Source organism: Panthera tigris, chromosome A3 (assembly GCF_018350195.1).
Source record: "Panthera tigris isolate Pti1 chromosome A3, P.tigris_Pti1_mat1.1, whole genome shotgun sequence".
In the NCBI taxonomy this organism is placed as follows: Eukaryota; Metazoa; Chordata; class Mammalia; order Carnivora; family Felidae; genus Panthera; species Panthera tigris.
Window position 1 is genome coordinate 50,737,472 of NC_056662.1, and position 15,290 is coordinate 50,752,761.

Below are 15,290 nucleotides of genomic sequence, written 5' to 3' on the forward strand. Positions count from 1 at the left end.
TATAAAAATCAATTAATCACAAACATAAAGAAACTCATTGATAATAATACCATAATAGTAGGGGACTTCAACACTTCACTTACAGCAATGGACAGATCATCTAAATAGAAAGTCAACAAGGAAGCAATGACTTTGAATGACACACTAGACCAGATGGACCTAACAGATATATTCAGAACATTTCATCCTAAATCAGCAGAATGTATATTCTTCTCCAGTGCACATGGAACGTTCTCCAGAATAGATCACATACTGGGACACAAATGAGCCCTCAACAAGTACAAAAAGACTGAGATCATATTTTCAGATCATAACACTGAAACTCAAAATCAACCACGAGAAAAAATTTGGAAAGACAGCAAATACTTGGAGACTAAAGAACATCCTACTAAAGAATGAATGGGCTAACCAAGAAGTTAAAGAGGAAATTAAAAAGTACATGGAAGCCAATAAAAATGATAACACCACAGCCCAAAACCTCTGGGATGCAGCAAAGGTGGTCATAAGGGGGAAGTATATAGCAATCCAGACCTTCCTAAAGAAGGAAGAAAGGTCTCAGATACACAACCTAACCTTAAACCTTAAAGAGCTGGAAAAAAACAGCAACTAAAGCCCCAAACCAGAAGAAGACAGGAAATAATAAAGATTAAAGCAGAAATCAATGCTATTGAAGCCAAAAAATCAGTAGAACAGATCGATGAAACCAGAAGCTTGTTCTTTGAAAGAATTAACAAAATTGATAAGCCCCTAGCCAGTTTGATCAAAAAGAAAAAGGAAAGGACCCGAATAAATAAAACCAAGAATGAAAGAAGAAAGATCACAACCAACACAGCAGAAATAAAAACAGTAAGAGAATATTATGGGCAATTATATGCCAACAAAATGGGCAATCTGGAAGAAATGGACAAATTCCTAGAAACATATAAACTACCAAAACGAAACAGGAAAAAATAAAAAATTTGAACAGATCCAAACCAGTAAAGAAATTGAATTAGTAATAAAAACACTCCCCCCAAACAAGAGTCTAGGGCCAGATGGCTCTCCAGGGGAATTCTACCAAACATTTAAGGAAGAGTTAACACCTATTCTCTTGAAGCTGTTCCAAAAAATAGAAATGAAAGGAAAACTTCCAAACTCATTCTCTGAAGCCAGCATTACCTTGATTCCAGAACCAGACAGAGACCCCACTAAAAAGGAGAACTATAGACCAATTTCCCTCATGAACATGGGTGCAGAAATCCTCAACAAGATGTTAGCCAACTGGATCCAACAATACATTAAAGAAATTATTCACCACAACCAAGTGGGATTTATACCTGGGATGCAGGGCTGGTTCAATATCCACAAAACAATGTGATTTATCACATCAATAAAAGAAAGAACAAGAACCACATGATCCTCTCAATAGATGCAGAGACAGCCTTTGACAAAATACAACATCTTTTCTTGATAAAAACTCTGAAGAAAGTAGGGATAGAAGGATTATACCTTGAGATCATAAGAGACATATGTGAAAGACCAACGCTAATATCATCCTCAATGGGGAAAAACAGAGAGCTTTTCCCCTAAGGTCAGGAACACAACAGGGATATCCACTCATCACAGTGATTCAACATAGAATTGGAAGTCTTAGCCTCAGCCATCAGACAACACAAAGAAATAGAAGCATCCAAATCGGCCAGGATGAGGTCAAACTTTCACTCTTCGCAGATGACATGATACTGTATACAGAAAACCCAAAAGATTCCACCAAAAAACTGCTAGAAGTGATCCATGAATTCAGCAAAGTGGCAGGATATAAAATCAATGCACAGAAATCAGTTGCATTCCTATACACCAACAATGAAGCAACAGAAAGAGAAATCAAGGGATCAGTCCCAATTGCACCAAAAACCATAAAATACCCAGGAAGAAATCTAACCAAAGAGGTGAAAAGTCTATACACTGAAAACTATGGAAAGCTTATGAAAGGAATTGAAGAAGATACCAAAAAATGGAAAAATATTCCATGCTCCTGGATAGGAAGAACAAATATTGTTAAAATGTCAATACTACCCAAAGCAATCTACATATTCAATGCAATACCTATCAAAATAACACCAGCAGTCTTCACAGAGCTGGAACAAACAATCCAAAAATTTGAATGGAACCAGAAAAGACCCCAAATAGCCAAAGTAATCTTGAAGAAGAAAACTAAAGCAGGAGGCATCATAATCGCAGACTTCAAGTTGTATTACAAAGCTGTAATCATTAAGACAGTATGGTATTGGCACAAGAACAGACACTCAGATCAGTGAAACAGAATAGAGAACCCAGAAATGGACCCACAAACATATGGCCAACTAGTCTTTGACAAAGCAGGAAAATATCCAATGGAATAAAGACAGTCTCTTCAGCAAGTGGTGCTCGGAAAACTGGACAGCAACATGCAGAAAAATGAACCTGGACCACTTTCTTACACCATCCACAAAAATAAACTCAAAATGGAATGAAGAGCTAAATGTTAGACAGGAAGCCATCAAAATCCTCGAGGAGAAAGCAGGCAAAAACCTCTTTGACGTTGGCCACAGCAACTCCTTACTCAACATGACTCCAGAGGCAAGGGAAACAAAAGCAAAAAAGAACTATTGGGACCTCATCAAAATAAAAAGCTTCTGCACAGCAAAGGAAACAATCAGCAAAACTAAAAGGCAACTGATGGAATGGGGGAAGATATTTGCAAATGACATATCAGATAAAGGGTTAGTATCCAAAATCTATAAACAACTTATCAAACTGAACACCCCAAAAACAAATAATCCCGTGAAGAAATGGGCAAAAGACATGAATAGACCCTTCTCCAAAGAAGACATCCAGATGGCCAACCGACACATGAAAAAATGCTCAACATCACTCATCATCAGGGAAATACAAATCAAAACCACAATGAGTATATATGTACAGTGGAGTATTACTCCAGAAGTAATGCGGAGTAATGAAATAATAAAGAATAATTCATTAATTATTCCGCAAGTAATGAGGAGTAATGAATGAGTAAAGAATGAAATCTTGCCATTCGCAACTACGTGGATAGAACTAGAGGGTATTATGCTAAGCGAAATTAGTCAGAGAAAGACAAATGTCATACAACTTCACTCGTATGAGGACTTTAAGATATGAAACAGATGAACATAAGAGAATGGAAGCAAAAATAATATAAAAACAGGGAGGGGGACAAAAACATAAGAGGCTCTTAAAAACGAAGAACAAACAGAGGGTTGCTGGAGGGGTTGTGGGAGGAGGGGATGGGCTAAATGGGTAAGGAGCATTAAGGAACCTACTCCTGAAATCATTGTTGCACTGTATGCTAACTAACTTAGATGTAAATTAAAAAAAATAAATAAAAATTAAAAAAATGTTTAAAGAACAAAAATGAGAACAACCACAGAAAAGCAAAAAGCCTGGTAAAAAGCAAAATGTTCTTGAGATCTGGGACATTTATGTGCTTATCTAGGGCAGTTTGTACATTTTGCTTTTAAAGAAAGTGTTTAGGATCTTTTCCTCCTCAGAACACCTGCTTTGCATACCACACACAATAAGCCATAATAGCTGTTATGCAACATTTCTTACTCTATTTCTTCATGAACTTTTAAAATTCTATACTTGGAAGATTTATTTCTCCAGTTACAACATGTAAGATTGTAAAATGCCTTAATTTATCACATTTTATATCTATTTAGATGTAAAGTTTTTTTTTTTTGTAAGCAGTAGAAATTTCTAACTGCAACACAGCTGGAAGGTGCATTTGTGTTCCCTGTTACATCTTTAGGATAGTCTCATAGTGAGTTGAAATGGAAGGGCTTGACATTTCTGATGTATAAGAAGTACATCTGAAATGCTATAAGTAAGAAAGAGCAGCTAGGCATAGTGTTCCAATACAGTCCTTTCTCTGGTTGGTTAAATCTGGCTCTACTTTCTGCCAATTTCTGTCACCAAATGAACATTTATTAAGAGACTGAAATGTCTAGAGAGCTTTGCTGTATAGTCACGTTACAAAGATAATGATCTATTGGAAGAGAGAGGCAGATAGGATATAAATGCCAAGGAAAAGGTACAAAGTGCCATGAGAATGCTTCAAAGGCACAGTTAGTTCCAATGGGGGAGACTATGGGAGGCTTTAGAGAGGAAGTTGCATTTGAATTTGACCTTGAGAAGTAGAAGATTAGATGGGTAGAATGAGGATTGAGAGGTGGGCAATAACATGGGAAGCACAGGAGACACATAAGCTAAAGCATGAAATTTGTGGTGTGTTTTAGGAACAATGAGTAGGCTGTTATGACTGGAACCTTAGGGCATTAGATTTGTTTGTTAAGAGACAAATCTGGAGAGGCATCTGGGGTGGCTCCATTGGTTAAGCATCCAACTCTTGATTTCAGCTCAGGTCATGATCTCATAATCCCCTCGTCTGGCTCTGTGCTGACAGCAGGGAACCTGCTTGGGATTCTCTCTCCCTTTCTCTCTCTCTCCCTTCCCCCATCTCTCTCTTTTTCTGTCTCTGTCTCTTTCTCTCTCTCTCTCAAAATAAATAAATAAAGTTTTTTTTGTTTTAAAAGAAATGAATCTGGAAAGGTAGAATTAGGCCAGCTTGTGAAGTTTCTTGAGTGCTATTTAAAGGAGGTGGGACCTTATTCTGTAGATAACAGAACTAGTGCAATGGAAAAAAAGATGAGATTTGTGGGACTTTTTGGAAAATCTTAGGAGTGAAAAGAAAGAAGAAAGTGAAAGAGGAACTAAAAGCCCAGAAATCAGTTATGATATTGCAATAGTGAAAGCAGAAAATGACCAAGATTGAGCTAGGATATCTGTAAAAATCAGAAGATTGGAATGAAATGATGTCAGGAGCACAGACTGAACTCCCAGACTTTGGTGATCAGATAAGGTAAGGGTAGAGTCAAGGATGACTTCAAGACTTCAAGGTTTTCAGACACAGTGATGCCAATTAACAAAGACTGAAAGAGGAATTCAGTTGGGGTAAAATTAGAATACTTCTTGTAAAGGGCTTATAAAAAGCAGAGATTTCAGAAGTCCAGTACTCTCTGTTAGCTGTGTCACTGGTGGCTTTTTATGTCTCATTGCTATAGGAAATATCATGTTTTGGGTTGCTGTGTGTAAGAGGGTATTGGAAAGTATGGTATACTTATGAGGATTAATCCAAGATGTTTGACTGTTTGAAAGTTTCCTACATCGTTTTTTAACATGAGAGTACCACAAATAACTTTGTAGTCTTCAAGAGACCTATGAAGCCAAAAGACATGAATTTTATGGTGAACGTCAGAGGAAGGAAGAAGAAATGAAGCAGATGTTTGTGCAGCGAGTAAAGGAGAAAGAAGCCATATTGAAAGAAGCTGAAAGAGAGGCAAGTACACTGGTTTGATGTGATCTGCATTTGTTTTTTAGGTGTCCTGTTTGAGAGATTTATCTCAAGAATTTAGCTGAGATGCTTTTGGAGAGTACTTATTGTTCTTTAAAAAGTAGCTATTTTAACACATAGTCTTTGGATACAGACTTTTAAAAATCTGAAATCAAATAAAAATTTGGCTTTTTTGAGCAAATCGTCTTCCATTACAAATGGTTCTCCAAGGGGACTAGGTCACTAATAGGTGTTTTAAGTATCTTAACTTTGTTATTTATTTATTTATTTATTTATTTATTTATTTATTTATGCTTTAGTTAATATACAGTGCAATTATTGGTTTAGGAGTAGATTTCAGTGATTCATTACTTAAATACAACACCCAGTGCTCATCACACCAAGTCCCCTCCTTAATACCCATCACCCATCTAGCCATCTCCCACCCACTTCCATAAACTCTTAGTTTGTTCTCTGTCGTTAGGAGTTTCTTGTTGTTTGTTTCCGGCTCTTTTTCTTCCCCCTCCTTCCCATATGTTCATCTGTTTTGTTTCTTAAATTCTACTTATGAGTGAAATCATATGGTATGCTTTTTGACTTTCTCTCATTGACTTATTTCGCTGTTTAGTAGATGCATTCTAGTTCCATCCACATTGTTGCAAATGGCAAGATTTCATTCTTTTTGAGGCTGTGTGTGTGTGTGTGTGTGTGTGTATACACATACCACAGCTTCTTTATCCATTCATCAGTCAATGGACATTTGGGCTCTCTCCATAGTTTGGCTGTTGTTGATAGCACTGCTATGAACATGTACCCCTTTGAATCAGTATTTTTGTATCCTTTGGGTAAATACCTAATAGTAAAATTATGGTCAACTAATCTTCAGCAAAGCAGGAAAGAATGTCTAATAGAATAAATACCTTAACTTTGAACCAGAAATGTTTTAGCCGTGGCTTAATAAAACCTTTCTTGAGAGTTCTTGAGAGCTGTTGGGGTTGATGCCATGAAACAGGTAACTATGAAAACAATTAAGTAACTCTTCTGAGTTTGAACTCAGGCTTTCTAGACCAGTCAGGTGGTCAAATCACTTTTGGATAACCTTGGCACACATGTGCACATGCACACACAAACATTGCAGTTATTTCCATAGTTTTGTTTGCTTCTAGTTCTTCAAGCAACTAGTTTTATTTGAGTTAAACTATTTTCTATAGACCTAACTACAATGGCTACTTTTAAGTAAATGGCCACATTCAAGATGAGAGTCAAAAAGGATGAGTTCAAAAAGGAATTTCTAAGACAAAAATGTTAATACAAGTGAACTTGATAATACAAGATTTTCTGAATTATTTATAATTTTACAAATTTATTTTTTCAAGTATACTTGTAAGTAGTTTTATAAAATTAATAGTCTAATATATCTTTTTTATAATTTGAATTTGAACTTTTTATTTTGAAAAAGTTCAAACAGGAACGTGAAAGTAAGGGTACCTACCTATGTCCCTCCCCACACCTAGATTTAGCAATGGGTGTTTTGCCACCTTTATTTTATATATACATATATATGTATGTGTGTGTGTGTGTGTGTGTGTGTGTGTGTATGCATCTGGGAGAGAGGGGTGTCCATTTTTCCCTGGTCATCTGAAAGCTGGTTGTAGACATTATGACACTTTATCCCTAGGCACTTCAGTGTGCATCTCTGAAGTTAGGCACATTTTCTTCCATAACCATTGTACTAGTATTACACCTAAGAAAATTAATGGGAATGCCATAATCTCACCTGATCTCCTGTCCACAGTCACATTTCCCCAGTTGTCCAAGATGGTCTTTTATTGTTTTTTTTTCTTTTATTTGTTTACAGATTTTTTAGTTTTTTATTTTTGAACTGGAATTCAGTTGTAGGTCTCATATCACATTCGGGTATTCTGTTTGTTTAGTCTCTTTTGTCCAAGAATAGTTCCCTAGTTTTGAGTTATTTTTAAGTATAAAAATTGAAGAAAGAGTTGTAATGAGCAGGAAATGAGGATGCTGACTTTTTTTTCATTAGTAGATTCATCTTTAAGATAGAAGTAGAGTGAAACTATTTAAGAGTTTAATTCTCATATATCATGATTCTTAGTTTTTCCAGTGAGGAGAAAAGATGTAGAAGTGGTTTACAGTTGAGTTGTTCCTTTCTTTTTCTTTTTTTTTTTTTTCAGAGAGAGAGAGAGAGACAGAGACAGAGAGAGTGAGCATGAGTGGTAGAGGGAGAGAGAGAATCTTAAGAAGGCTCCACATTGATGTGGCGCTCAGTCTCATGACCCCTGAGATCATGACCTGAGCCGATATCAAGAGTTGGATGCTTAGCTGACTGAGCCACCCAGGCGCCCCTATAGTTGAGTTTTTAATTTTTTAAATCCGACACAAGATTATCTTGTTTAAATGTGTGTTATTTAAAAGGAAATTGAAAATTCAGGGTTGAATTTCAAATCACATGGTTGAAAGAAAAAGAGAAAGACCGTTTGTCAGTAGATCCTTTATAGACTTTTATTTTTAATTTTTTAATGTTTATTTATTTATTTATTTATTTATTTATTATTTTTTTAATACAATTTATTGTCATATTGGTTTCCATGCAATACCCAGTGTTCATCCCAACAGGTGCCCTCCTCCATTCCTATCACCCACTTTCCCCTCCCCCCCCATCAACCCTCAGTTTGTTCTCAGTATTTAAAAGTGTCTTATGGTTTGCCTCTCTCCCTCTCTGTAACTTTTTTTTTCCCCTTCCCCTCCCCGATGGACTTCTGTTAAGTTTCTCAAGATCCACATGAGTGAAAACATAGGATATCTGTCCTTCTCTGACTTATTTCACTCAGCATAATACCTTCCAGTTCCATCCACATTGCTGCAAATGGCAAGAATTCATTCTTTCTCATTGCCAAGTAGAATTCCATTGTATATATAAACCACATCTTCTTTATCCATTCATCAGTTGATGGACATTTAGGCTCTTTCCATAATTTGGCTGTTGTTGAAAGTGCTGCTATAAACATTGGGATACATGTGCCTCTATGCATCAGCACTCCTGTACCCCTTGGGTAAATTCCTAGCAGTGCTATTGCTGGATCATAGGGTATATCTATTTTTTAATTTTTTTAGGAACCTCCATACTGTTGATTTAGTTTTGAGAGAGAGACAGAGTGTAAGTGGGGGAGGTACAGAGAAAGGGAGACACAGAATTCGAAGCAGGCTCCAGGCTCTGAGCTGTCAGCACAGAACCCCACACGGGGTTTGAACTCATGAGCCATGAGATTATGACCTGAGCTGAAGTTGGATGCTTAACTGACTGAGCCACCCAGGTGCTCCCTAAATTTTTAACTATATAGCATTATAGGCAGTAGATTCTGGGCCTCTCTTATTAATGTTACAAGGTACTTCATGGCTAGTTTTAATACTGTAAAGCCAGTATCATTAATACTTTAGAGTCAGGGTCAAGAAAACAGGAGACCTTTTGTGCTGTTGATAACTTCTCACCAATGCCCTTAAGACAGTATCACCAATATGCTATATCTTTTGTAAACACTGCTTCTGAATATTTGAAATATGTTTGAATTAAATAGTGGAACTGTAAGTGAGTGCTTTATGTACATGGAATAGACTGCTGCTGTCAAAAGTTGTGAATTCCACATTATGTAAATAATAGTCATACCTATCTCTGCCTCCCTTTTAAAAACACTTTTCTTTTTGTAGTATTTCTGCAATTTTTAGTCAACTTCATGAATGATCTATGAAGTAGTCTATAACCTTTCAAGATATTTATGCATATAGAGTATACAGCCTACATTTAAGTAATCAGAGATGTCTTTGTACATGTCATCTAAATCTACTCCTATACACATAATCTAAATCCACTCCTGTATCCTGTCTTTCCAGGCTTTACTCAGCTCCTCTCCCACATTTATAGGAGAAACACACATACTCAGTTGTGACTCTATGTATACCATTGATTTGAATGACAACTAGATGAACCCCACTTTTTAAATACACATGCACACACACACATAAATTTTTGTAAAAGCAGGAACTATGAAATAAGCAAATACTAAGGAACTGATGCTTCTCTGAAATGCCATCCTCAGGAATAAAATCATTTTAGGGAAGAAGAATTTTACTTAATCTGTTTCAATCCTGTTCTGTCTCCTTTTAAATACATCTCCTGTCAGGATTTACTGGCACACAAGACAACCTCTTCCATATTTGGAACAGTGAATTTTTATTAGGATGGAGTTTAGCTCTTCAGTTTCTTATATGCCATCTTTTCTAGAAACCAAGTCCTACTTTTTTATATGAATGCTACCCAGACCTGAAAATACTAAACATTATCTAACTAGACCAGGGAATTCAAAAAGTTACCTTTTTTATCTAGATTTTGGATGCTGTGCGTGTGTTCTTGGCAGGCAAGACACGCGGCTGATTGATATAGGATCCACTAAAGTCCCTAGATTCTTTTTTCTAGATAAACAAACCAAGGAAATATCATGTTATAATGTTATAAACTTTTACAAACTGATTTTAATGGTTGCATTGAGTGTATTTAGCACAAATTTACTTTTTGACTTTATTAGATGTGGGCTATGTTTTCCATTATGCTGTAAACTCAACTACAGTGATTATTTTTATGAATAAAACTTACTCAATTTAGGATTTCTTGATTTAGCTTAGATTTCAAGAAGGTGAATGACTGTGGGAAAATGTAATAGATTTTTAAGGTTCTTGATTTAAATTGACAATTGACACTTTCCAAGCAAGATTACCAATAGAACTTTTAACAGTTTCACTATATTTGGTAACTTTATTTGGAAAATAACTTGCTTTTGTAATTTGTGTCCCTCACTTTTATTAAGCATGGATTTTAGAGAGTTTTATTTGAAGAGGCTTTGCAGGGAAATATACAGAGCAAGAAAATGAAAACTCTAAGAAAAGGTCAAATGTTTTAAAAACATGGGAATCTACTCCCGAAGCCAAGAACACACTGTATACACTGTATGTTAGCTAAATTGATAATCAATTATGTTTAAAAAAAAATGAAAAAATAAAATTAGAATAAAAAAAACAGGATTTTACATGAGACTGTATTTTTTTTATTATGTGTTTTTGTTCATGCATCTTTTGCATGGGAACTCATTTATAATTAAAGTTACCAAGGCAGTTCCATATGTACATTTTTACTTAAAGCATGAACTTTCGAGACATCAGGAAAACTTGTAGATTGCTGTGTAGGTTAGTGTTAGAAATTGTTGCTAAGCCGGAGAACATTCCTGTGCATGTGCTGCCACAATGTGTTGTTGATGGGAACTGCACCTTTCTTTCACAGCTACAGGCTAAATTTGAGCACCTTAAAAGAGTTCACCAAGAAGAGAGAATGAAGCTTGAAGAAAAGAGAAGACTCTTGGAAGAAGAAATAATCGCTTTCTCAAAAAAGAAAGCTACTTCAGAGATATACCAGAACCAGTCCTACATGGCATCAGGCAGCAACCTGAAGAAGGACAAAGACCGTAAGAAGTAAGCCATCCCCAACTCCCTGACTCTGGTGGCCCCATTCCTCCATTACTTTCTTTCTCATTGCCCTGTTTGATCTTCATTGAACTTACCAGTTTCCTTATTCCTTGTCAACCTCTTGTGATTAAAATATCAGCTCCTTGAGAGCAGAGACCTATCCCTTTTCTTCACTGCTGTTTCTGCAGCATCTAGAATAGCACCTGGTACATATTAGGTGCTCAGTAAATATTTGCCAAACTGAGCAAATGAATGAGTGAAAAAAAAGTATCATAATGTAGAAAGGGTCAGCTACCTGGGGGGAAGAATGGTTGCTCTTATTTTGTCACCTAGCCTGTATTTCTAATAACTGCTGACTTACCTACCGTTGGTTATATTTATTTTGAATTTCATGTATATACTTTGTTGGGGAATCATAGAAGTAAAGTAATACTTGATAAAAGACCAAATTCTTAGGTTCTCTTTTTTTATTTTATAAATTCTACTGATAATGATTTTGTGAGAATTTTTATTTTAATAAGGGATCCAGGCTATCGATTTGAACTCCTGTGCTTTGATGTCAGAGCTTGTGAAATCAATGGTGGACGTAAAGATGCAGAGGAAGGTAGAGAGGGCCCCTGTACAATGGGGTGGCCATGAGTAGCATTTGGATGATAATCTCAAGGCTTATAGGTTTGGGGTATGTGTTAAAATCAAAGTTACCAACATTTTAGAAAATAAGTTGTTTTTTTTTTCTTTTCTATATTTTATGTCCTTTATTTCTCCTACTTAAAATGCCCTTGTCATTTTGCCTAGTTGACTCTTCTTGAAATTCATCATTAACCTGTTCTGTTGAGAGTGCTTCTCTGTGACTCTTTGCCTTAGTTTATTCCAGCTGCCTCTGTTTTGGCAGCATCCAGCTCTCCTTATGTTCCTCACAGAGCAACATTTCTGATTTAATTTTATCATCATATCTTATTTCAAACCCAGCATTTTCAGAATATTGTGACTTACTTCAAATAATTAGGGAAACCTAACATTGGACCATGGGGACTTTCCAATTTTTAAACTATGGAGAAGTAAATCCACAGGGTTTTGGTGGATTTAGCCGACCTGTGGATTTTATAGTTTGGGGAGAAGAAAGAAAGAAGGAAGGAATTCTCATGTGTGATCCTTCCATATAAACTTTACAAGGGCATGGATCTTTGTTTTGTTCATTGATGCATCCATGTCTAGAGCCTATAACAGTGCCTGCTATATAGTGGGCATGCAATTACTTGTCAAAAAAATGTATATGATTTTTAATAGCTATTTTTATTCAATAATTGAATTTCAAAAGATAAGCTATAAATATAGTTTATTACTGCTTTCAGATATGCTTTGAATTGTACAGTTAAGGGACCTTTTACCTTCTCATCCTTTCATCTTAATCCAGTGTTACTAAAATTGGATTCCCCAAGTTTATTCCATGTATGAAAGACAGCTTACATTTGCTTTGTAAAAATTGTCACCCTGCTCCACTTAACAACCATTAGTATGTGTTCTTATTTATAAAGTAAGGGCAAAGCCCATAGTTTTTTGAGAGCTCAGAAGAATTAATATTCAAGAAAATAGAGTTTGATGAGGTATTTTTATTTTTTCTTTTCCAAAGTCCCATAGCTAAATATCCTATAGTATATTAGATGTATATTTGCTCTTTCTGTAAAAGCTTTGTAAAACTAATGATTTTAGTAATTTTTATTTCCTATATAGTTTTTTATTGTACCAATCAAAAGGTTTTTTTTCTCTTTCCAGCTCCAATTTTATGTAAAACAAAGGTTCCAGATCATAGAAGGTCATCACAAGCAAAAGTTATTAAAATGTTAGAAGTATGCTCTGATTTTCTTGCTGTTTTTATTTTCTGTATCACTTATTCTATATCTGGCAAATGGCCACAAATGGCACTTAAATGCTTTTAAGTATAAAGTTAATATATAAGCCACAGTGAATGATATCACTTATATATTCACTGTTGTTAGAGGTTTTCAAGTTGCTGGTTTGTGATGAATGTAGATCATTTTTCCTGCTGCCCGGTTATTGTCACTTACATGCATTGTACCATGGAGCAAAGTGTCAATGACATTGAAAATACAGAACTCATTCATTGTATGGCTATCTGATTGCATTTATATTCCAAGAGGAACTCCTTTTTTGTACATACCAAAGGTAAAATTTGGGAAATATGTTTTAAAATGTATTATATACCTGAAGCTCTAATCTCTTAATAGTTTTATAGAAGTTTTTAATTTTTGTACCATTATCCAATTGATAACATGATCCTACGCTTTTGTATGAAATTATGTAACATGATGGCCTTCTATGCTTCACTATACCTTATTGTGGTTGAAGTATTGTTGTGATGGAGCAAGATATGTTTGAAAGTAATAACATCCAGGTATAAATCCCTTTTCTAGTGATGAGTACCTTTGAATCTGGGGTGTTGCCACTCTATTTCATTAGGATATTTTATATGTTTAAAACTGTCTTCCAGGGAAAAAAAATCATAAGGTTGAATTGTCTTATTAAAAATACTTCTTAAGAAAATATCTGTCAGCATCTGAATATTAAAGATATAAAAATTTAGATAACTCATATATTGAGATATTTGAATTCAGTGCCTTCATAGTATTCTTAGAACAATTGGATGCCTTCTAACTTTTTCTTAACAGTCATAGGTATATAATTTTTCACTTTTGTACTTGAATATCCTAAATAAAATATCCTCTTGACAAATAAAATATATCTACGTATTTACTAAAATTGGTTTAAAATTACTTTAACTTTTCTTTTTGCAAACTGTCATCTTAAAGAAACATTTTGTCAAAATTAGTTCATTTAATCATGTGTTTGAATTATTTTAAGACAGAGGTGTATATTACCAGTATTTTTCAGAAAACAAAATGTTTTACTTAGCCTATGTCAGATTCTGAGCAGTGTATATTTTCATGAAATTGTATAAGTTGCAAATAAAACCTTTCATTTCATAGCATAATTTATCAGAACAAACACCTTAAATTCCAGTTTTGCATTTGAAATTCACAAATGTCTCTTAGCCTTTTAAAACATTAGTAAAGTAAGTTATAAGTATCACAGAAAAAGCTCTGAACTTTCTTCTCAGGATCAGTAATGCCCAAGTTCTGGAAGGTGGGAGCAAGAGAGCCTCTGAGTCCATGAGGGCAGGTAGCCTGGTGTACAGAGCCCAGCTGGAAGGTGAGAGCAGGAGAGCCCGTGAGTCCCTGAGGGCAGGTAGCCTGTCGTACAGAGCCCATCCACTGCCACAGCACTGAGCGTTAGCTGAGGGGAGTGTCATCCTGGAAACTCAATTATGTGATGTGAGTGCTGGTCATCTGTAGTTTTATTATATCAAACTATGTATTAAACAGCTATCCTCAACTTTAATAAAGTAAGTTTAAATGCCAGATTGGTTGTTGGCAATGTTAAAAAAAAATTATTCAATTTTCTAGTTGAAAAGATTATGGAAACCTGCCCAAGACTCTGAACTTAGCAGAAGGGTAATCATTTATTACTACTACTGACTCTGCTGTAAGCAAGACTCACCACATGTGCTTCAACTGACAATGTGATCTTTAATTTATTTCATTCATTTGAGATTCAAAAGTTTTGAGAACAAATATACTATAATGTTCATGTTCTTCTTACAAACCTGATTTATTCTTCACTATCCAGGTGCAGGGTTACAAAGTGAGTTATGATCCAATGAAGCTTGAATTAATAAATTCCCTGGGAACAAAATAAAGCTAGACATGTTTTGGTAATTTGTTTTCCATAAAGCATGTGAAACAATTACCTCATTATCAACCATTAATCTTTACATACTTGTCTGATCTTTAAAGCTTTTTCACATAGACTATGATTTCAGCTTCAGAAAAACACAAAGGGGGAAAAAAACATTACAGGGACTATTATCCCCTTTTTGAAGAAGAACTCAATTTAGGCCCCATTTTCCTATTGGGCTAGGAAATAGGCATACACATGGTTAAGGCTAGCCATGCCCTAATGGAGCAACCAGAACAGTAACAAGACAAGAGAGCAAATTTACACATAGAGTAGTCTCAGAAGGGCTTTTATCTCACCCACAGAACACAAGAAAGCACTCAAGGAAGTGACTGGGTCTTGAAGGATTGGAAGCAGTTTTTTAGATATGTGAATGGAGAACCATAATTCAGGTACAAGGAATAGCATGTTTTTGATAATATCTGTGTACTCTAGAAAATAGCTAACTATGAGTAGAGAGTATAGGGGAGATGTGGAAAAAGAGTGAGGATGAAATTTTAGAATTAGGGGACAGATCAAGAAAGAGTTTATAAACCCAATCCCACAGGCAGTAGGA

At 35.4% G+C, this 15,290-nt stretch overlaps 1 protein-coding gene across 4 annotated transcripts in view; it reads left to right on the forward strand.

Annotated features, from left to right (window-relative positions):
• The window catches only part of SEPTIN10 (septin 10), a 65,328-nt gene extending 50,970 nt beyond the window's left edge, over positions 1-14,358 (forward strand). The window contains exons 9-12 of one of the 4 annotated variants that reach the window (XM_042981034.1): positions 5,263-5,395; positions 10,740-10,927; positions 11,443-11,525; positions 12,695-13,035. In XM_042981034.1, coding sequence (XP_042836968.1) covers positions 5,263-5,395; positions 10,740-10,927; positions 11,443-11,525; positions 12,695-12,858 — 568 coding nt within the window. In that variant the 3' untranslated portion in view covers positions 12,859-13,035. Of the gene's footprint in view, positions 1-5,262; positions 5,396-10,739; positions 10,928-11,442; positions 11,601-12,694; positions 13,036-14,057 lie in introns of those variants that run through there. The other 3 variants (XM_042981036.1, XM_042981035.1, XM_042981037.1) reach the window with 3 other exon arrangements.
• The last annotated feature ends 932 nt before the right edge of the window (positions 14,359-15,290 follow it).